Source organism: Salvia hispanica, chromosome 1 (genome assembly GCF_029641045.1).
Source record: "Salvia hispanica isolate PSC_SH4W2 chromosome 1, Shi_PSC_v1, whole genome shotgun sequence".
In the NCBI taxonomy this organism is placed as follows: Eukaryota; Viridiplantae; Streptophyta; class Magnoliopsida; order Lamiales; family Lamiaceae; genus Salvia; species Salvia hispanica.
The window spans coordinates 64,857,249-64,878,637 of record NC_142692.1 but is presented as its reverse complement, the minus strand read 5'-3'; the positions used below and the strand labels follow the sequence as shown (position 1 = coordinate 64,878,637).

At 35.5% G+C, this 21,389-nt stretch overlaps 3 protein-coding genes across 5 annotated transcripts; 1 reads left to right on the top strand and 2 right to left on the bottom strand.

Moving 5' to 3' along the window:
* The first annotated feature begins 8,259 nt into the window (after positions 1–8,259).
* Positions 8,260–12,716, top strand: LOC125218434 (uncharacterized). The gene is made up of 13 exons (XM_089069910.1): positions 8,260–8,416; positions 8,509–8,570; positions 9,051–9,125; positions 9,567–9,645; positions 9,720–9,790; positions 9,960–10,061; positions 10,408–10,497; positions 10,603–10,677; positions 11,143–11,175; positions 11,336–11,413; positions 11,787–11,828; positions 12,203–12,297; positions 12,425–12,716. The coding sequence occupies exons 1-13, from the start codon at positions 8,362–8,364 to the stop codon at positions 12,444–12,446; spliced, it is 879 nt and encodes a 292-aa protein (XP_088926036.1). The 5' UTR covers positions 8,260–8,361; the 3' UTR covers positions 12,447–12,716.
* Positions 12,441–14,728, bottom strand: LOC148934398 (AP2-like ethylene-responsive transcription factor SMOS1). Its single transcript, XM_089069917.1, has 6 exons — positions 13,937–14,728; positions 13,777–13,859; positions 13,504–13,592; positions 13,362–13,435; positions 13,247–13,300; positions 12,441–13,158 (listed from the first exon to the last, which is right to left on the bottom strand). The coding sequence occupies exons 1-6, from the start codon at positions 14,164–14,166 to the stop codon at positions 12,810–12,812; spliced, it is 879 nt and encodes a 292-aa protein (XP_088926043.1). The 5' UTR covers positions 14,167–14,728; the 3' UTR covers positions 12,441–12,809.
* Positions 14,729–14,851: 123 nt separating this feature from the next.
* On the bottom strand, positions 14,852–20,856 carry LOC125218438 (lysine-specific demethylase JMJ13). 3 transcript variants are annotated; one of them, XM_089069902.1, is made up of 12 exons: positions 20,470–20,852; positions 18,775–19,153; positions 18,296–18,452; positions 17,985–18,204; positions 17,599–17,652; positions 17,444–17,523; positions 17,086–17,363; positions 16,594–16,992; positions 16,153–16,511; positions 15,806–16,048; positions 15,293–15,616; positions 14,852–15,212 (listed from the first exon to the last, which is right to left on the bottom strand). In XM_089069902.1, exons 1-11 carry the CDS (start codon positions 20,470–20,472, stop codon positions 15,314–15,316), a joined length of 2,475 nt encoding a protein of 824 aa, XP_088926028.1. In that variant the 5' UTR covers positions 20,473–20,852; the 3' UTR covers positions 14,852–15,212; positions 15,293–15,313. The 3 variants fall into 3 exon arrangements, with proteins under 3 accessions (XP_088926028.1, XP_088926027.1, XP_088926031.1); XM_089069901.1 differs by having other exon boundaries at positions 14,852–15,616; XM_089069905.1 differs by lacking the exons at positions 14,852–15,212; positions 15,293–15,616 and having other exon boundaries at positions 15,873–16,048; positions 16,128–16,511; positions 20,470–20,856.
* Positions 20,857–21,389: the final 533 nt, after the last annotated feature.

The window sequence follows — 21,389 nt, the reverse complement described above, 5'->3', positions numbered from 1 at the left end:
AAAAATTTCTCTTACCGGTCCATTTAAAAGCAAATGCTCATCACGTCATATGATAAGTCTTAGAATGCTCATTTTAGATATTTTTTTTCTGTGAAAATATTGACAAGTGAATCCAATTCATTCTATGAATCTAATTTATTCTTTATTCTTTACAATTTATAAGTATCCCTTACAAATAAAGTCATTGATTATGAATTAAATTTTGGATATCGTACATGAACAAGCAGTCTTAGAATATGAGAAAATATTCATTGGTCAAGGTATATCACATGGATCATTGGTCAAGGTATACATTAGCCCCACCTCCAACTAGAATCATACATGGACATGTGTGGAATGCGCAAATATTCATGTATGATTCAAATCGGCTTACTTTTCTAAAGAATTGAATAAAATCTGAATAACAAAAAAGCATATTTGCACAAAGAAAGGGGTAACTAATTAATTTCAGTTATGTATCTGGATGATCCTGATACATATGGCACCCAACTTGACCGATAGGGAAACCACTCATTTCAGCCTCCATAGCTTGGGCCTTGGACGTTTCATCGCGCCTTTAAGATACACTAAATATCAAACCAAACACACTGGTTAGCAGCCACTAAATGCTCTTTTCATACAAACCAAACACAACCTTAGAATAGTAAGATCAGTAACTAGTTATAATTAAAATTGTGTTTATTCCCAACAGATAAAACGAAATGAGAGTTTTGACTTTAGAGTATTTGCAAAATTAATCTAAACTTATAAAATGCAAAAGTTATGGAATTTGTAGAACGATCCGATCTTTAGAAAATGCAAATGATTGTCCCAAACTTATATTTCTATGGGAGCTGCAATATTTGTTTCTTACACTTTCGAATTTGAACTATGATGTTGGAAGATCCGATATTCTCGAGTCCTTCCGTCTCTAATAATTTATAATCATTTGACTCGGCACGAATTTTAAGAAATATAATAGTAGAAAATGGGTTGAAAAAATTAGTGATATATGGGTCCTATTTTTTATACTAAAATGTGAGTGAGAATGGGTTAGTGGAATGTGAGGTCCACTACATAAAAATGATAAAAGTGAAAGGTGTCGAATTTTTGTGGATAGACGAAAATAAAAATAAGTGATAATAGTAAATTTTTAGGGACGGAGGGAGTAATTGCTTCGAAATTCAGAGCATAAACTATATTAATCTATCAATTAACTAATTTAAGAAATTTCTCTCAAACAGTGAATTTAATTCCTTTCCAAAAAAATTTTATTCATATGGTTAGTTTCATTGTACCCAAGAAAAATTTCTATATATTTTAAAAGGAAAAAAAGCAAAAGACAACGTCAAACTGACATCGTTCCACGGACAAACTTGACTAAATTAGAAATAATAAAATAATTGTAAAAAAGGTTGATGATTGTCTAACTGTGAAATTGATCTTTGTTTCTTTTGCAAGAAAAAAGCGAGAAACTCGAGCCTATCATTTTTGAATTTTGGGTATAAATAATCTAAATATCTTGTGGTATTACTGTTGTAATGGATGGAATCTCACTATCAACTTGCTTAAAGACTTGATCTCATGCTTTTAAATTTGGATGGACATTTTCTAAATATCTTGGTTCATGAATTAATTAAGGGATGGTGACTAGATTTTCTTTTTGTGCTAAGAGAGATATGTGACAAGTTGCTCTAAGTTAGAGAAGGTGATCATAAAGTAATTGAAGAACCAATATTTCATTTGTTGATCGATACAAATGTGACCATCTTACTTCTATTGTCCTTGGGTGTTTTATCTTTAGTGATCGCACAATTATATTTTTTTTCTTTGTGCTTTATGTATTGGTGGTAGGTGTGTTTGCTTCTTTTTTTTTGTTCAATGTATATATGTAGTTCGAAATCAAAATTTAGGAAAAAGATTTTATTTTAATTTTATATATACACTATTAGCATTGAAACATAGATAATGTCAGTTCTATAAAAAAATAATAAGAGCCAAGTTATGATTTTTTTTATATGAGTCGTGGCTCTTAAATATACTGAAAATTTGAAATATCACTACCAAAAACTTGGAGTAATTTTTAAGGACACAAAACGAGACGCAATTACTTGCGTTGGAAAATTTTAAAAAGTAACAATAACTTAGAACGCAAAAGAAAGCATTCCTAAATTAAGGATAAATTAACTTAATCTTTTGGTTTATTAGGACGATCCTATTTGCATTCTCTAGTGTTAGCTGGGACACCAATTATAAAGACGTTTTTTAAACCATTGATGGTATATTTAGAAACACAAATTAGCGTCCTTAATTATATAAAAAAACTTCCTTAACGGATTTTGTTGTTGTAGTGTATGTCCATTTAATTAATACCAATTCATAGGCATACCTTATGCAATGGTACAATTTCAACCATATGTGGTACCAAAATATAATTTCCTATTAACTAACATAATTAAACTTTATAGTTTTGGCCTTTTCTAGATCAAGTTTTTATTACAGAAATAATAAATATTACGCGTTTATGTAAAGGAAATATCGTTGGTGAACATTCATGGGCGAAAAAGAAAAAACAAATTAAATGTGTTTTGGTAGGATATTAATTTCAGGTATGTTGCTTGTTCTTCAATTGTTATATTAATAGTAAGGAGCATTGATTTCGCAATTCTTATGTTACTGTTATAATAAATATAGTTGTAACGAAAGTGATTGTATATATGTTAGTTCGTTAGCAGCATATTTATTTTCAAGCCGTGTGCAGAATATATAATAGTATTAATAACTTCAACAGAAATATCATAAATGAGAATAATGGTGATTTAAAGCATTGGCAATACATTGTTGCTTGTTGCGTGTGAATAGATAGGAAAAGGATTAATTAAATGAGAAACTAGGAATTCATTCGAATATTTTATGCTAAAATGTCATTTTTTTTAAGTGTTTTTTCCTTTTTTTTCCCTGTGGCTGTTGCTCGCTCTCCTTCTACTTATATTGTTGTTATGCTAATCTTGCATTTTGCGGTTTTGGTTGATTGTGGTTGGATTAATTAATTAATTACATAAATAACACAACCTTAATTTACTAATTATTTGAAGTCTTGGATTACAATGCTAATTGCTCAACATGACATTCCATTGCTTTTATAAGTTGTTGATTTTTAATACGATAATGTCGATTTTAATCTAACAAAATTCGACTACATATTTAATTGTAGTGTATATATTTTTGCATTTATTTCCATCCATTAAGCATGATGGTACAATAAATTAAAAAAGGCTGGTGGGAGATGGTGTGATTTAATTTTGATTTTGAAAAACATTAAAAAAGGAATTGAATAGTACTGCCTACTGCAAAGGTCCAGGAGGAATTGCAGCAAGCTGGCTCTTATAAATAACATTCTCCAACTCACCATAGATATATTGGTGTTTGTTTTGGATTAATAAATGGTTCATTTCAATTTAGATGGAACTGAGGTGGCCTGTCATATTGTACTCAAATCATTGGATGCATATATAGATGTTTTAGATAATGAAAAATTAAATTTTGTGTCAATAATTGTATTTCAGTTTAGCTTCATTCAGAATAGGAGTATAGTTGAAACAAAAGGAGAAAGAATCAAGAGTCATGGCTTAACTTCTTACCTAGATTTTCCTAATTTGTTAATTATAGTTAATGCATCTATCTTAAAAGTCAATATTGGAATTAAAGTAGAAAAAATTTAGTGTATGATGCCCCATAGGTCAGGACAATAATTTGTAAGAGCGATTATCCAAGTAGTTTGTTAAATAAACTAAACTACTAATTTTGGTCCTGTCTTGTCTATTAATTGATTGAACAACACAACATGTTCACATCAATTTCTTATATTTAGAAAATTGAACTCAAATTTAAATAACAAAATTTTATGGGCAAGTTGTGTTAATTTGTACTGAATCGGTTATATTGTAGTATTTCATTGAATAAATCATACTCCCTCTTTTCTTATCTTTTCCTAATAATCTGTCACCACTTTATCCAATATAAATTTTTAAAAATATAATAGAAAATAAGTTAAAAAAGTTATTGGCAAGTTATATGATGTTTTAGTTTTACAGCAGTAATAAAATATAGCGAGAATGAGTTAGTTAAATATGGAGACCACTATAAAAAAAAATAGTAAAAGTGAAATGTAACAAATTTTTAGGAACGAGCGTAAATAAAAATAAATGACAAATTTTCACGAAGGAAAAGAGTAGATTACAATGCATAAAAGGTAAGAGATTCCCAAATTCCTTCTTTGAATATCATGTCATATTTGGTGTGATCTTTCTTCTTTAATTCAATATTCTCCCTCAAGATGAGTAACAGAGTTTTTCGATACTTAACTTGCCAATTACTTCTGAAAAATTCTTCGACCTCACTGTTTTTGTTAGAATATCTGCAAGTTGATTCTCTGATCGAGCAAATGGGAACTCTTCAATTCCAGCTTCAGTATGTTATTTTATGAAGTGTCTGTCAACCTCCACATGTTTTGTTCAATCATATTGACCCGGATTTTCTGAGATACTAATTGCGGCCTTGTTATCACTAAAAAGCTTTTGGTTCTTTGTGGCGCGAAATTCAATTCACTCATCAATCTTCTAAGCCATAGCACCTCGGTCAACCTATCCCCCTGAATTCCTCTTGTGCACTTAACAACGCTACAACCTTATGCTTCTTGCTCTATTAGGTAACTATATTTCCCCCAACGAATATGAAATATCCAGTGGTGGATCTTCTGTCGACTGGATTTTCAGCACAGTCAACATCTTTATAACCATGAATTTCCAGATATTCACCCCTCTTGAACATTATTATATAGCCAAACGTTCTTTTGAGATATTTGACAACTTTCAATGCTGCTTCAAGATGATCACTTGGGGGTTGATGCATGAATTAACTTATCACACTGACTGCATATGTTATATCATATCTAGTGTGTGATAGATGGATTAATTTTCCTACGAGTAAAGGCCAAAATTGGTCCTGAACATATGGTCATTTTACGTTTTTGGTCCTAAACATTATCTTTTGAATTTTGTGGTCCTGAACATATGGAAATTTGATCATTTTGGTCCTCCGTCAACATTTCCGTTAAAAACTAACGGTCAACGGATTTAATCCCGATTTTGACCACATTAAACTTTTAATTTCTGATTTTTTTACTCCCTAATAAATAAAATAATTAGCTTCATCTGCGGGCTCTCCATTCCGACCGCGCCGCTCCCTTCTTCCCCCCCCCCCCCCCCCCGCCGCTGCCCTCCATCAGCAAAAACCCAGATCAAGAACGACAGCCACTGCAGCAAAAGGAGACGAGAAGTGAAAGCTTCCCCAATAAAGCAAAAACTTTGATGCGAATTCGGACTGTTTTAACTTTTAACCATTTGCCGTGAGAATTACGTGGTGGCGCCACTACTTCAGCGGCTTCCTCTCCACTAGCTATGGTGGTGCCACCACCTTCCCTGCAACTCCCCATTCTGCTCCACCCCACACTCTTCCTTCTCCTCTTACTATCTTTGCGCTATCACTAATTGCCCTCTCGAAACCATCAAATTGAGCACTTGCCACAAGTTTCCTGCCCCTCATACCACGCCTACGGCGACGGCAGCTTCGTCGCTAAGCTATATAATGGCACCCTCCCCTCCTTAAACCTCTCCAATTTCACAATTGGCTGCGCGCATTCCGTCCTTAGGGAACCCATCGGCGTTGCTGGATTCGGCTGCCAAGGGAAACCCAGTAGAATTGACGGACAAACACACAATAGCTTTCTAGAGAGAGAAACTATGCATCCCCATTAGCTGAGTCATTCCCCCACTGTCTCTCTCCCTCACACACATCAAAGGTATGAATATTCGTCTCCATCGAGACGGATCACAGCTCATCTCTCTCCTCTCCCTCTCGCTGTTATCGGCCTATGTCTCCTTCGCTGCAGATGATGAGGGGAAGAGGAAGAGGATTGAGAATATTTAATTTTAATTTTAAAAGAATGTTTATAAAAAATAATTAGAGAATTAATTAGGCAGTAAAAATCAGAATTAAAAGTTTAATGTGGTCAAAATTGGGATTAAACCTGTTGACCGTTAGTTTTTAACGGAAATGTTGACGGAGGACTAAAATGATCAAATTTTCATATGTTCAGGACCACAAAATTCAAAAGATAATGTTTAGGACAAAAAACGTAAAATGACCATATGTTCAGGACCAATTTTGACCTTTACTCTTTTCCTACTAACCTTTGATACCTCTTTCGGTCAGCTAGCTGAGCTCCTTCTGTGATTTGGAGGCAATGATTTACAGTGATAGGTGTATATGTTGGTTACACTCCATCATCCCTCTGCTAGAAGACTCAGAGTATACTTTTTGTGGTTGATAAAGATCCCCTCCGTTGATCTTTGAATTTCAATTACCAGAAAATACTTGAGTGCCTCCAAATCCTTCATCTCAAATTCTGTGACCAAATTTTTCTTTAGTTACACTCTTTTGGATCGTCATTTGTAATGATCATGTCATCGACATAGACTATCAGACAAATGATCTATCCCCTTTTTCTTTATGGATAGTGTTCGATCTGCATTACACTGCTGGTACTCGTATTTCTTCATAACTTCGGTGAATCTCCCAAACCACACCCTTGGAGATTGTTTCAACTCATACAAGGTTCTCTTCAGCTGGCATACTTCTCCCTCTTCAAAGCTATCTTCAAATCCCAGAAGAGTATCCATATAGACTTCCTTTTTTAACTCCCCATGTAGGAACACATTAGTCACATCGAACTGGTACACGGGTCAGTTTTTGTTTGCTGCAATGGAGAGTGGTACTCGAATCATATTCATTTTTACCACTGGTAAAAAAGTTTCAGAGTAATCTACTCCATAGGTCTGGGTATGCCCTTTGGCTACGAGGCGAGCCTTGTATATCTCAATGGTTCTGTCAAGTCTTCATTTGATGGTGAAAACTCATCTGCGACCTAAAATTCATTTCCCTTTTGGTAGCCAACAGTTCTACCATCATTGATCCTCTCCAGTGTGAAATCTTCAAGGCTTCGTTTACTGTCTATGGGATATCTTCTTCTCTGTACAAAGCTGCCTCAAAAGCTCTAGCCAATTTCGTCAGGTTTGCTTCTGTCATACTGCCTACTAGGTACCTTGGTTGTCTTCATACTCCTTCTAGGGAGTATTGTTTGGGTGGGATCCCACTAGTGCTACTCTGAGGGGGCAGGATGTACTGTCAGTTGTAATAGTATCAGAATTCTCAATAAGATTGTTTACCTCAGATATTGGATTGAGATGTTGGGGAAGCACTTGATTCCACTAGTCGACTATTTTCAAAACTTGCTCAGTGATAGGACTTACTAGTTCCAGTGGATCTATTAGAAGGGGATTCGTGGTCATGGTTTATGGGCGGCCAACTTATCACGTCTTTCGTTATTATTTCATTTATTTCCCTCTTCCCCTGACTGGTAAGTAGAGTATTGTTAAATAATTTATGTTTCTGGAAAGTGCAGTTCATCATGGTGATAATCTGCCAGTTTTTAAGATCATAACATCTATACCGTTTCGAGTTAACACCATACCCAATAAAAACACACTTAATTGCACAAGTGGAGAATTTATTTCTCTCATGTTTGGGGACATGAACAAAGAACGAACATCTGAAGACACGGTGATCAAGAGATAGAGCTAGTGGTATACTGGTTAAGGTGGATAACACTTGTGTGTTATTGTGATCGAGTATTTTTGTGAGCAAACGATTTATGAGGTATATGGAAGTGGTGATGGATTTGGGCTAGAAGGAATTAGGGACTTTGATAGTAAGTTACAATACAATTTAGTGACACGATCCGATAATTACCAGAACATGATATTACACGATTAAAACCTGATATTACACGGTAAAATATGATATTACACTATTAAAACTCGTTATAATATGATTAAAAAATTATATTGATTTAAATATGTATAATAAAATTAAAGTTTTAAATTTTTTTAATTAATAAATAATAATTTTATTTCTTAACGGATAACCAAACTCAACACTAACCCGACCTTAACTCAACCCAATATCATCAAATTCTTATTGAGTCTACCTTTAGGGATCCAAACTCATTAATTGCATGTCCCTTTCGGATTAACTTCATGTATCAAAAATTGTCAGCCCTAAACCTGGGACTGAATAACAAAAAAAAAATATCAAATTACTATATTTAAATAAGTACTGCTATGATTTTTTCATAACTATTGAACTTATGCATGAAACGACGTCGGACGATACGTTCAGCAAACGTATAAAGCTTAAAGTCGTATACCACCTTCTCTTTTGAACTAAAATTCGTCAGAGCTCCAATTTCATTGATCGCCCGCCATGGCTATGCAAGCTGGAATCGGATTATCCAGGATCTTTCTAATTGCTGGAGCTGGTAATTTATTGCGTTTTTTTAACCATTTTTTGTAGTTTGATTTAAGGAAAGGGGTATATATATTTTGCTTTGGTTTTTTCTTGTGTGATTAGGTTACACGGGAACTATATTGTTGAAGAATGGGAAATTATCAGATATATTGGGGGAGTTGCAGGTATTGAATTTCCCATCTCCATTCCTTTCAGATTAGTTCCGTGTTGATATTTTGTTCTTTTGATTTTGTTGAATTTTTGAGTTGTATCATCTCAATTTAGTGTTGCTTCTGTTACAAGCGCTGGAGAGATTCTCTTCACGCTGTAGTTGGACCGCATCTTTGTAATTTGGTCCAGATGCATGTCAAAGTTCGTATGCTTTCCTGATATGGACGAAATTCAAAATGCGAAAGGCTATTAAAATAATTCTGAGTTCTTAGAATAAATTTTGAGAAGTTATTTCTTCTTCTGGAAATAAATAATACTAGTTTAATAGTTGAAGGTGACATAAAAGTTTGAGTATTTCTTAGTTGATGCTAGTGGTATCATGAGTGTTTGCTAGTAAGCCCTAGTGATTTGAAGGTTCTTAAGCTGCAATCTTTTTTTAGTTGTGAATTTGTGATTAAAGGTTGATTTTGAAATGTTTCCTGGATATTTTTTAGAATTTGGTTAAAAGCATGGAGAAATCAGGCGAGTTGGAGGGGGATTCTGATCATTCTGACGCCATTGCTACCCAGGTTTGTGCGTGGTAACAGATGAAATTATCATCTTGACGTTAATGATTTAGAGCTTATTGTTATTTTATATGGAGTATTTTTTGGTCACTTAATCGATTAATGGCTTGTATGATGGTTTAGCAAATTATTTAGACTGGAATGCTAATGGATCTTGATGCTTATCATTCGTTTTTATCAAAGTAATCGTTAGAACTATGATATCATCCTCTTTCATGTTTTCATCTGGGAGGTTTTGTCTACATTTCTCCACATGCAAATGGCTTTTAATTTACGGTTTTGCCTTATCCACCAAAAATGTTGGGTTTCTCACCCTCCTTTTTCATTAAGGATCTCAGTGCACTTGGTATATTATTGTTAAAATTATCTTATGAGCACAAATGCCCCTGAATATTTCAAAAAGATGTGCTCTACGGATTTAATATATGGTTTGCGCATTTTCAGGTCCGTCGACTGGCCATGGAGGTTCGCCAGCTGGCCTCATCCAGGCAGATTACTGTTCTAAATGGGAACTCTACCCAGAGTCAGTATCTTGTGTTTGTGTAAGAGCATTTCCCTTATAGTTTTGCAAGTGTTGACACTTTCTCTTTATCGTAGGTAACTTAGCATCTCTAGTTGTCCCAGCTGCTGCTGTTGGAGCTGTGGGATATGGCTACATGTGGTGGAAGGTAAGAACATATATATTACATTCATTTTCATGCCTAGGCATTTCTACGTTTAAAGGCTATTCTCTTCTATGCATCCTGTTTTCTTCTGGCAGCATGTCTTCTTTAGTAACCTAACTGATACCCATTTTCATGACATGGTTCCTCCAATTCTCCATCTTCAAAATGTCAGGGTCTTTCCTTTGGAGACCTGATGTACGTAACGAAGCAGAATATGGCAAATGCTGTTACAAACTTGACAAAACATTTGGATCATGTTTCTGACGCTCTTGCTGTAAGTATAAGCTATTTCTTTTAGGTATTTATTGGACCCATATTTTCTTTTCCTTAATCCCTACATTTTTGTGATTACCTGCATCAAGAAGCTTGTTGCGTCTGCTTTATGCCTGTATCGGTAATAGTGTTTCCATGATGATTGACGGAACAAGAGTAGTTCTTTATTACATGCCTTTGCTTTCTAATCTGCTTTAGATTTATTTACTCTCATGTTGCTTTGTAACAGAATATATTCCTTGTTTCACATGAACTTGAAACATTACAATAGCGACAACCTTGCTGATCCGACTATTTTGCATATAAAATTTCTACGTAAATTGATTGTCGATATGATTTCTGAGCAGGCAGCAAAAAGACACTTGACTCAGAGAATTGAGAACCTGGATGGAAAAATCGATGAGCAAATAGAAATTTCTAAATTGATTAGAAATGAGGTACATGCAATAGAACTACTGATTTCTTTTTCTGTTCCGTTAGCTACTAACTAGTAATCTAAAGAATATTGTCATTTCTCAAAACAATTTATACTCTCAAAACAGGTCAATGATGCACATGCTGATCTCTCTCAAATTGGCTTTGATTTGAACGATTTGCATCGGATGGTGTCTGGTTTGGTCAGTTTTTGTTCTGTCATTTCTTCAATTATGTCGCCAGTACAAGAAATATTGATGTTGCTTTTGTTAATTATAGTCATTAAGGTGCCACACATGTAGATTTGTTCTTCTGTTGAATGTCGTTTTACATTTTTCTTGATGTTTAGAATCATCACCTATATATGCTAGGTATATGTTAAATGTTCCATTATCATTTTGCATATTTAACTTATGTGACCTTTTTGTGAATCCAACATGAAATAGCTGATTCATCCATCTAACATACCTTCTAGCTCCATTGCTTCATTATTGCAAGACAATTCAAGTTAGTTTTGCTTTATATTTTACACATTCAAGGCATGGGACTTTGTCAGGGGTGTTGCTTCATCATATCTACGTGTTTGGTTCACACATATTGCATTGTTATTTTATTTCTTTTGTAGTGCTTTTCCTTTTTTGACTCTTACCTCGTGTGCTCTATTGCAGGATGGCAAGCTCCATTCACTAGAAGACAAGCAGGTAAAACTATTTTTCTTTCAATTGAGTATTTGTCTCTTCTCTATTTGTTTGCTCTGCAAGTTACTATTCTGGCTTGAATTTTCTCCAACAACCAAGTAATATGTGCTTCAGTATTGCACCTCTGCTGCACTTAATACTTTCCCATTCTTGCTGTTTATAGGAGTTTGCAAATGCTGGGGTGATGTACCTGTGTAGCATTGTAAATGGAAAAAGGATGCCCATGCCAGACAGAATTCAGGTTGGTTATTCTTTTGTGCCTGTGTTTTTTTCTCTCCTTTATTTTTTGTAACAAAAATCAGTATTTCTCTCTGGTGAATTCATCTGATGTTTTCTTATAGGATGCCATTTCTTGTCTTTTCAGTTTCTAGGTATGATGGCCTTTGAGGCAAGAAAAAAATATTTTAGCCGTGCAGATTTTTTTATACCTCTTGCTCATTTCAGTTGTTATTCAGAAGATATATTGATACTTTTTTCTTCATGGGTGTGGGGAAGCATGTTGTGTGATTTCCAGCCATATTTAATATAGAGTCATATCATAACTGTAAAATCCAGTTAGTTGGTAGCAACCTTTTTTTACTAACCAATAATTTATTTTCAATGTTTTGGTGCAGGATCAATTTAAACTTGCTGGAAATTCAATGCAAAGTCTCATGGTACCTCATTTAATTCTACTAAATGCTTCCCCATGCTAAGTTTTTGGAGTCCATTACTTTTTTTAAGGAGATATACATGATTTTATAGTATACTGATGAGCCTTTAGCCCTTTACATGCTACGGTTGCACTTTGAATAAGGCTTCACGAATTTATCTACTGGTGAATTGTGATGACTGTTTCTACAAAAATTTTACATCCTTGAACAATTTAAAGCTAGCTAGTGGCATTGAATAAATTTTAATCTAGTCAGAAGTTCTTCAATATAGGTTAATTGCAAAAACTATATATGGAAAGTGGAAACAGTGCGAAGAATCTTTTTTGTTCTTGGTGAAATTCCTGAATTCCTTTACTGCTCTGTTTAACTATTTTCAGGGTCTTAGAGCCATCGTAGATTCTCCTGAAAATTTATTGACAGATGGGAGTGTTCAAGACTTCTCTTCTGAGAAGCTCAACAAAACCATAACGAGGTATATACTAAAATGATTATAATCAACAACTTTTTTCTACTCTCAGTCTGAATTCTACTTCATTGATATCTCTTTGCACACATACAATTATTTCCATGCATTTAAGACCAGTGTATTTGACATGCAGGACCTTTTCAAACAAGTGTTGAGCTACTTGCTCCACATTTTTCACTGCTACTTCTTCAAACAGGTGCTGCTAGCTGCTGCTGTTTTAGTGTCTTCTCTATGCAACACAATCTTCTCGATTATCACGTATACAAGTAAATATTTTGCATACTGTTATAGAAATAATGTTGTAGTTACCATGTGTGCTGTGCCCATGGATTTGTTAATTTGTTGGCTTGGAATTTGTGTAAATGATAATTAGAACTTACATTGAATAAATGAAGCCTGGGAAGAAGGTTATATTCCTTTCATAATCTATTTGTATCAACCCTGTAATTGAATTGATTTTCAGAGCTGGTTTATTTCAACCATGTTACATATTTATTGTTCATACATAGCTCTCAGATCTAATACTTGACACATTGCATCGATGTGTTCCAAAACGGCCATCCTGTTGGTTTTTCTTCATCATCGTCATCACCGCCACCAGCAGCAATAGTTGTAGTAGCAGTAGTAGTCGTCTTTTCAACGAGCTCTTTAAACAAGGAAGAGCGGAGGAGCAGACTGAGGGCTGTTGGGGTGGTGGGCTTATTCCAAGGGGTGAGAGGCATTTTCCTTTCAATAATCTCATGCTTGTCAGATATTGCTGGATTCTTTATTGTAAACGAATTCCCACTCGACAAATCCAAGCAGTTAGTCTGAGGCCTCATCCATCTAATATAGTTGCTCAACTCTTCTTTATGATGCTGCCTTGACCTTCACCATAACAAATCACTTCATTTATCAGCACATTAAACATCGAACTCTCTACTTGTTTTAAGCTAAAATGCAATGAAATCTTCACCTTCCAACACCTCTACTGTACTTGGACACCCCTCTTGCGAAACCACTGCTTCTCCTGCACGATTCAACTCTATAACCAAGTGTCGCGACGAAAACCTTAAATCATTAATCATTACCTTCTTAGAGAGACCAAGTATTCCTCCTTGCTCATGTTTTGCATTATTTCTATATCCTTTTTGTAATCACATATCTGTAATCAAAATGTTTTCATCATTTGTAATGCCATATGTGATAAATAAGGGATAGAGAGAATCATACTGGGAAGTTAGTATATGTTGAGGCTCCCCAATATTTGATTGCAGCCAAATCATACACTCTCGCTGCAGCTTCTTCTTCATCGTATGCTCCTGCAACCAAAATCGATGTTTATGATGAGAACATGTTTGCCACCAAAAGTTTGAATCACATAAGTTTGAGGAACTCACCAAGATATACTGCTCCACAACAAGAATTCCAGGCAACACAGTAATACTCCGTATTAGTATATAATAATGATGTTCAAAATGAATAGTTCAAAACAAAAGAATGAACCTTGTTTTCCTTTCTTCTTTTGAGTTTCATTCCAAGACCCTTTATCCCATAGATGAGCTTCAAATCTCCCTGTCCACCGATGTCTGTAGAAAAATATAAAATGCAAAGGGAATTCATTATATACTGTTATAAGAAAGCTATGAGAAATGAATAGATTTACCTGCTAACTCCACGAAATCTTGAACTCCTCTTGATAATAGTTGTAGTAGTAGTCGTAGTAGTAGTGTGATCTAGATGGAATGACTGTCGAGGTCGTTGTTCATTACAGAGTGCTAATAGAGACGGAGACCTGCGTCGTCTCTTCACACACTTTGTTTCTTGAGCATCAGCTTCAGCCATGGAGGAACATACGAGTTTTTGACACTTGGGTGCTAAGGTTCTTATAAGCATGCATACGATGTCGTGTGCTTGTTTTCTTCTTGTTACTACAGCTTGTCTTGATGGAAAAAAGGACAGGAAAATCGATTATCACAGTAGCATGTTTGCTGTCTTTTTTCTCCATTTAGTGTTCCAGCCCCACTTACTCACCAAACGATGTTTTCCACACTTGAATTAATACCAACATTCTCCAAAAAAAATGAATTTAGTAGTGCAAAAGGAATATGGATATGGTCAAGGACCTTAACACCATAACCAATGGGATTTATTTAACTTTATCTCTAACACAGACAAAAGATTGTATTACCCAGAAATGACAAGTGTAAGGCCAAATAGCATCATTTCATGTTTACAAAACAAATTGGTGAATCATACTTATTGGAGTCTTCGTCCACCTTAACTTATTTTGGCTTCTTCACTTCTTTCCTGTTTTTTCTCATTTTTGTTTTATTTACTTCACTTGGCATTATATTAACACAATTGCAGATCATTGTATTATTTGCACCCAATGTTGATTTCCTATGAACAAAAACATAATGCTCTACTGAATTTGGTCGTTTCCACAACTGCAAATTACTCTCGAATCTCCCATTTATACATACGAAAGCACGATACTACATCAACGAGACCTAAACAAAAGTATGAATAACCCATGATAATGAGTGACAAGAGTATCAAACATTGTGGAAACACAGAATGAAACAAGGAATTTCTCAGATTTTGTTGATGTAGTCTAATGTCAATAGCTACAAGAAAGAATAACAGAAGGCTACAATGGAAGCAGCAAAGTGAGACAACATCAATGGGAATTGCCTACACATGAACAAATGTACAAGGTGAAAAAGAACTGACCTAAAAAACTATCTGTTGTATGTACCTAAGAGAGTTCTCCTGCCAAAGATTAAAACCCCAGCCGAGAATCGCAAAAGAATCACTGTGCAATTTGTCCTCATATTGGAGCTTGCACAAAGAATGACTTAACTTCTAATGGTTTTTGGTTAACTTCATGTCACTGCTTCATCAATATGTATTTCTAACTTTCCTCTGTTGTTAGATTCCTGAAAAAGAATGTCATTAGCCGAGTTAGCTAGGTTGAAGATTCTTCAGCTGCAGACCAGTCAAATTCAGCAACTGTCACCTAATTCACTTCCATTTTCTATCACCACCTAAAACTGTCACTATTCTTGGCTTTATGTCGCTCTTGCTTTTGGTTTTCTCTTGACTCATGGCGATGCCTCTGATCTCCGTCCAGTTCTCCACCTAAATCCTCATTAGGCTTTTTCTTGAACTTGATGGAAGGAAAAGTGCGTCTTACGGATAATTTAGAATTAACCGTAGCTTCTTTAGATTCAGTAGAGCTCATAACAGAATGACGACTTTGATCATCAGGGATAGGATAGTTTGATGATGTTAAGCCCCCACACCGAACTTCCAGTTGCTGCCTTTTTAGTCGCTTGAAACCCTGACAGAATCAAAGTCACAATTTTTAGTTTGAAATTTCACTCTATCATATCAACAAGAAAGCACTCTATCAACAGAAAAGTATCACCGTTACTGCAAAAAGTAAACCACAGAGTAATTTAACCACAAAACTGCAGAATAGAAAAGTATTCTAGCATACAGGTAACAACTCAGACATGAAATGTAGTACCTGCTGGGCAGTGTTTACAGATGTAAAATCACGTGCAGTTTTTCTTTCCATTTTGCTTTTAGATCTTCGCTTAACCCTGAATATTTCGAAATCTGACTCGTCTTCATAGATTGCATTTCTAGTGTTCACCACCTGAATAACTTTCCTTTCTGATCTAGGTTTTCTGTTCAAGGGTTGGGAATATCCAAAAGGCATTGCATATATATCAGTCTCCAAGTTGGAGTTCCCATGGTCCTGCCCAGCCTGCAAAAGTAAACATGTGAGTTTAACATTTCATTATGTTTCAATGATTCTTCAGTAAAAGAATAACATATAACAAAACCTTCAGAAGGATAATGAATCTTTACTTTGGCAATCATGTTGAGGCTTTTAGTTGATTTCGACGACGACATACAGGAAACAGATGCATCCGTGATTTCAGTCCTAGTATTTTCGCTGCAACTGGTTAAAACAGATGGGTATCCAGATATTTCTTCATCTGATACAAGAGAAATCTTTCCATAAGGGATGTAGCTATCATTTTCAGATCCCGAGAACATGCGGAACAGTAAACCAAAGTCATTGCTGTTCCCATACTTCTCCTCGAACTCCTGCAATATATCCTTCTCCTCCTCAAATTGTCTGGCTGCTACTTCCATTTCAACAATGTTTTCTCTTACAGCAAGCGTCGGATTCCCTCCACAAGGCCAATCAAGTGATCTGATATCTGTTATGGAACCAAACGATACATAAATATTCTAACAAAAGGTATTCTGAGAAAAACCAGAGCTATATGAACTTTGTAATACCATGGTGGAGGCATACAGGGTGCGAGTAACACTGGCAGTTTAGATATGCTACATAACAATCACGTTTGCACTGGCTGCAGAGAATTGTTCCATGGGAAAAAGAGGAAACAGTTGTGCATGCTCTTGATTTCATCAGGCACCATCTGGCATAATGCTGAAATCGGATCAAATTAACAAAAGAAACCTTTATGCTTCTCTGTGATATCAAATCTCCATGTGTGTACTCTTGTTTATCAAGTTCGGGTCTTGCATAATGTAGTAGCATTGCTTCTTTGCACAGAAGTTCTTCATGGGGAAGGAGAGGCATCCTTCCGAGCAGAGCGTAGCGCTGACTTGCTATTGATCCCAAGTGAAACCAATCACCCATTGCAAAATTAACGGCTTCACCACAATTAAAACCTGAAAGATAAAAGAAATTATTTCATATTTATAAGAAAGACCGAACTTTATAACTGCACAATCTCAACCTGCAGCAGCATATTTATCACTTACCGTGACTAAATCCTGAGTGATAAGCTCTAGGGAAAGTTATTACGAATTCCCCAGGGTTCTGTACGGCTCTATAAACAGGGACATCATGTTCTAACAATATATTTGGTGGGAAAAGAGTTGTCTTCCCTAGAAGAACATCAAAGGCCGCATCGTCCCCATCACCAGGTAAGATATCATGGGCATAGACATGGTCCTTCACCACATTTTCGAAAGCAGTAGCTGCATCACCGGGAATTCCGTACCAAGTTTTTGCAGCTCCACAATGGTGATAATTGATGCTGTACACACATAAAACTACAATCAGCAAAAGTTAAGAATCATATCAGACACCATACAGCTTAAGTAGAATAATACATACCTATACAAGTAATGATCTTCCACATGCCAAGCAAAAATGCTAAACAGCATCCCTATGTAAAGCATAGGTTCAGTGACACCCTAATATGAACCACATATCAGTCAGGAATGTGAAAACAAAGTTAAAACTATTTCAAAGAAATATTAAGCACATACCGGGATTTCTGTTTCAAGAAGACGCAAGGTAGATATTGGCAGCCGAGGAATTTTCTGTAAACAAGTACGATACAATAGATATTACTAGTCACGTTCCCACAAAAGATCAAGACATCTATGCATACAATAATGACATAGTGAAAGAGGACATGAGATGTATATAGAGGCAAGACATAAAATTGCAATGTCTAGATGAGTGACAGAGAGAGTAGAAATCATTGCTAATTGCACTCCAAGGAAGTGTCTCAACATGGATTTTCTTATAAAATATTGTTCTACAGCCAAAAACATTCAGAATCTATTTTGTACTAACATTTAGTTCATCTTTTATACAAATTCCATTCATGCAGAAAATAAAGCTAAAACATTTATTATGAGAAGAGTACCTTAAAATTCCATCTGCTGTTTCCAAGCGGATCAGTCGGAGATGATGAAAATGCACTTCCATCAACGTCACATGCATATTCGACACTTTCAGTCTTTCCACAAGCTATCTCATTCCAAAATTCTTTTTCCATGAATTTGGCAGGAAGGCCTCCAGTACTACCATATCTACGAGCAAAAATCTTGTTTGCCATTCTCTCGTAATCACGAAATGTATAGTTTCTGAAAAACAACACTCAAATTTAAAGCCTGAAATGACAGTAATATACTACTATTATAGTACATCAATGCAGATATTAAAGGAAAAACTCACATCCCACTCATGAAAAAGGTGACCCTGTCATCAGTATCCCATTCAGCAAAACGAAGTGGTTGTACCCTGGTTGTAAAACTGAAACCAGCCTTCTCTTTTGTAAGAACTACACCAGCAGGAACAGAAGCACTTACAGGGGATATGATCTTGCAAATACCTGGAGATTGAAGCATATCCTTAGATGTTTCTCTATCCAAATAAACATTAAGGATAGGCATATTACGGAGGATAAAAGTCTGGGATCTTAAAAAAGGAAGCCATTGAAAAAGAAAGTAGTTAATGTCTGCCATTTATATGTAGCCAACTAGTACAACACAACAAGTTACTGAACAAGAACTCTATCAGCAAAAAAAAAAAGACACAGCATCACTGAATTTTTAATGCCACAAATCAAGTATAGAATCGAAGGAACTTTCAAATATTCAATCCAATTTAAAAACTCATATAATTCAAATGTCACAGTTGGGCATTGAGCATACCATATTTAGAGGCATCTGGAGCTATCTTTTGGATATAAACTAAGGGATTCAGGAATTCTTCTTTAGTTGGACGATAAACTGGGCACTCTGGAACTTTCTCTGTCCATTCAAGGTCTAAAGTGTCAAACTTAGCCACTTTTCTCTTTGAGAAAACATTATTCTTAGTGGAACTGTTGCCAAATCTTGAATATAGGTCAGCTTGATTGTGCAAACTATCACCGCAAGGAGAAGAAGTTCGTAAAGCATCACCACCACTCCTATTCAGGGTCTTGCTAACAATGTAAGATTCATTCTCTGCTTCTATTTTCCTCCTTTTTAGCATTTTATGCTTTAAAAATTCAAGTTTAGCTTCTCTAGAAGAACAAACTCTTCCCTCCACCTGCATAACGTAAAAGCATGAGCATTAATGTAAACATGCAGAAAGAAAATTTGAATTAAAGCATTTGGTCAACACAACAAAGCATAAAAAGCCAACCTGCTTCAGGAATAGGAAGTGAAAACGACATAAAAATCTAGTACAATTAAATAAACTTATCAATATGTTTCACAGATTTAAGAAAAGTAAGAAAAAAAAAGCCTGCAGCAACTATGGTAGTTCAATTCAAGTTTTAAAATGTACTACTTTACGCACTATTTTGTGTTTATCAAAATATCACATAAAACATGCCATACCTAGACCCATGACGGGTAAAACATTCAATTGGTAAAACGTGTAAGAAATAACATCTCCTTTTTGTCATTTTGATGTCAGATTCTCTTTTCTCTTAACATTAACATCCATATGATATCATCAATTGGGTTTGTTGTTTCATGTGTAATCGCAGTATATAAAAAATAGTTGTGAAACATCATAAATTTTCAAGGGATGATCGACTAAAACAAATGATGAAGATGATGACTCCACTTGTAGCAAATGTCCATTGATCCTAATTACTCTATCATTTTTATCAAAGTATAAGAATACATTAAATGTCTCCACACCAATTAGCACCGTGGCCATTTGTTATAGGATATGAAAAAAAGTCAAACATGAGAACAGGAATAGAAAATTAAAATTTCCAGAAAAAGATATCAGTATATGCTCATTTTCCAGAAAATGAAACATCCTTAAAGTTCACCAATCAAGTCAAAAAGGTCGGCTAGAAAAATCGATAATTGGCACAGAAACCAGACAAATTCCAAAGCCAAAACTCCTGGATATGTACTTTGAGTTTCAGATAGAAATAAAAAGAAAAAAAGAAAATGAAAGATCCCAAAAAAACTGAATAAAGAAAGATTAAACTATGAACAAATAAAAAAGAGCGTTTATCCCAAAATCGCTACAATGATAAATTAACAAAATCTGCATATGTAAACATTACAGAGAGAGAAGAAAAAAAGCACCGATCCACATGAGAACATCAAATGTTGAATACAATAACTCATAATACACAGGTCATAGTAGAGATGCCAAACAGAGAATCAAATGCCTGATTTTCTCGGCCACGACAGCGACTCATCCAATGCGAAATTGCAGAAAACACAGTAGTTTATAAGCTCTATAATCAACAGGTCGGAATTTTCAGAAGAAGCAGATCATTATTCGGCACATAAGAAATTGATCTTCAAATGAGTCCAGAAATCGACGAGAAACACACATTAACCACAGAAAATTGAAACAACAAATCAAGCACCAAACTATAACAGAAAAATCACCATCTCATCCGCCAAATGTATAACCCACGCCTCCGTATTCTCCGAAGGATAAAAAATAACCAACCAAACTGAATTACACTCTCCGCATTCACACAGTAGCTCCAGGACCGAGTCAAACTCCGGGATCGAAGCGAAGCGAGTCACGTTCAAAATAGAATAACCAATTTGTTACAATACCGAAAATGCAATTGACAGCGAGTGGACTCACTCGCCGGCGACTGCGAACTGGACGAGGAATCCGCTCCGTGGAGGGAGAGAGAGAGATTGGGAGAGGTGTAGAGAGAGAAAGTTGAAGGTTGCAGGAAGTAAGGAAAATTATAAAAGAAGGGATGAATTATCGTTTATAGTTTCAATATGTATTGTCCCATCTCATCGTTACTGTAATTATTTATTTCCAATAAATAAAGCAATTACACCCAATTTGGAAACGAATATAAGGGTTTAATAATTACGTAAAATACAATATTTAAGCGAAAAGACGAAAAGGGGGAAAGAAGTGTGAACTACGAAGGAAAGTGGTAGTAGTAGTTGTTAGTTTGGTTGAACAAAACGCCGTTTCTGACCAGCTAATGAAATACCGAATATACCCCCGAAACAGGAGGGGGAAACCGGTGGATTCGGATAGGGAAAAGCGGTGGTTTCGAGGGTTAAAAGTAGATACTGATGTGACGGTGTTAAAGACGAAATGTTCCTTGTTTGAGGGGGGGAGATATAATCAAGTGTGACAGGGGTTTGTACACCGTCGGATCTTCACGTTGACTATGGTGGTATGGGCGGTCACGAAACAAGCCCGGGTAAAAAACGGCTGCCATGTGCTCTAATTATGTTCGCGCGTTTGACACGTATACACACCCCTTTGACCAGGTCTTCACTTGGTTGAAAAAGTCCGGCGCTCCACAGACCATTTTCCTTTTATCTAC

Coding starts and splice junctions, on each gene's coding strand:
- LOC125218434 (XM_089069910.1), top strand. CDS start 8,362: ATGGCTATGCAAGCTGGAATCGGATTATCCAGGATCTTTCTAATTGCT. Junction 8,571..9,050: donor ATATATTGGGGGAGTTGCAG/GTATTGAATTTC, acceptor GATATTTTTTAG/AATTTGGTTAAAAGCATGGA. Junction 11,414..11,786: donor CCATGCCAGACAGAATTCAG/GTTGGTTATTCT, acceptor GTTTTGGTGCAG/GATCAATTTAAACTTGCTGG.
- LOC125218438 (XM_089069901.1), bottom strand. Junction 18,205..18,295: donor ACCTTTTTCATGAGTGGGAT/GTGAGTTTTTCC, acceptor GTTGTTTTTCAG/AAACTATACATTTCGTGATT. Junction 17,364..17,443: donor GAAGATCATTACTTGTATAG/GTATGTATTATT, acceptor ATGTGTGTACAG/CATCAATTATCACCATTGTG.
- LOC148934398 (XM_089069917.1), bottom strand. CDS start 14,166: ATGCTTATAAGAACCTTAGCACCCAAGTGTCAAAAACTCGTATGTTCC. Junction 13,436..13,503: donor CAACATATACTAACTTCCCA/GTATGATTCTCT, acceptor TTTTGATTACAG/ATATGTGATTACAAAAAGGA. Junction 13,159..13,246: donor TACAGTAGAGGTGTTGGAAG/GTGAAGATTTCA, acceptor GTTATGGTGAAG/GTCAAGGCAGCATCATAAAG.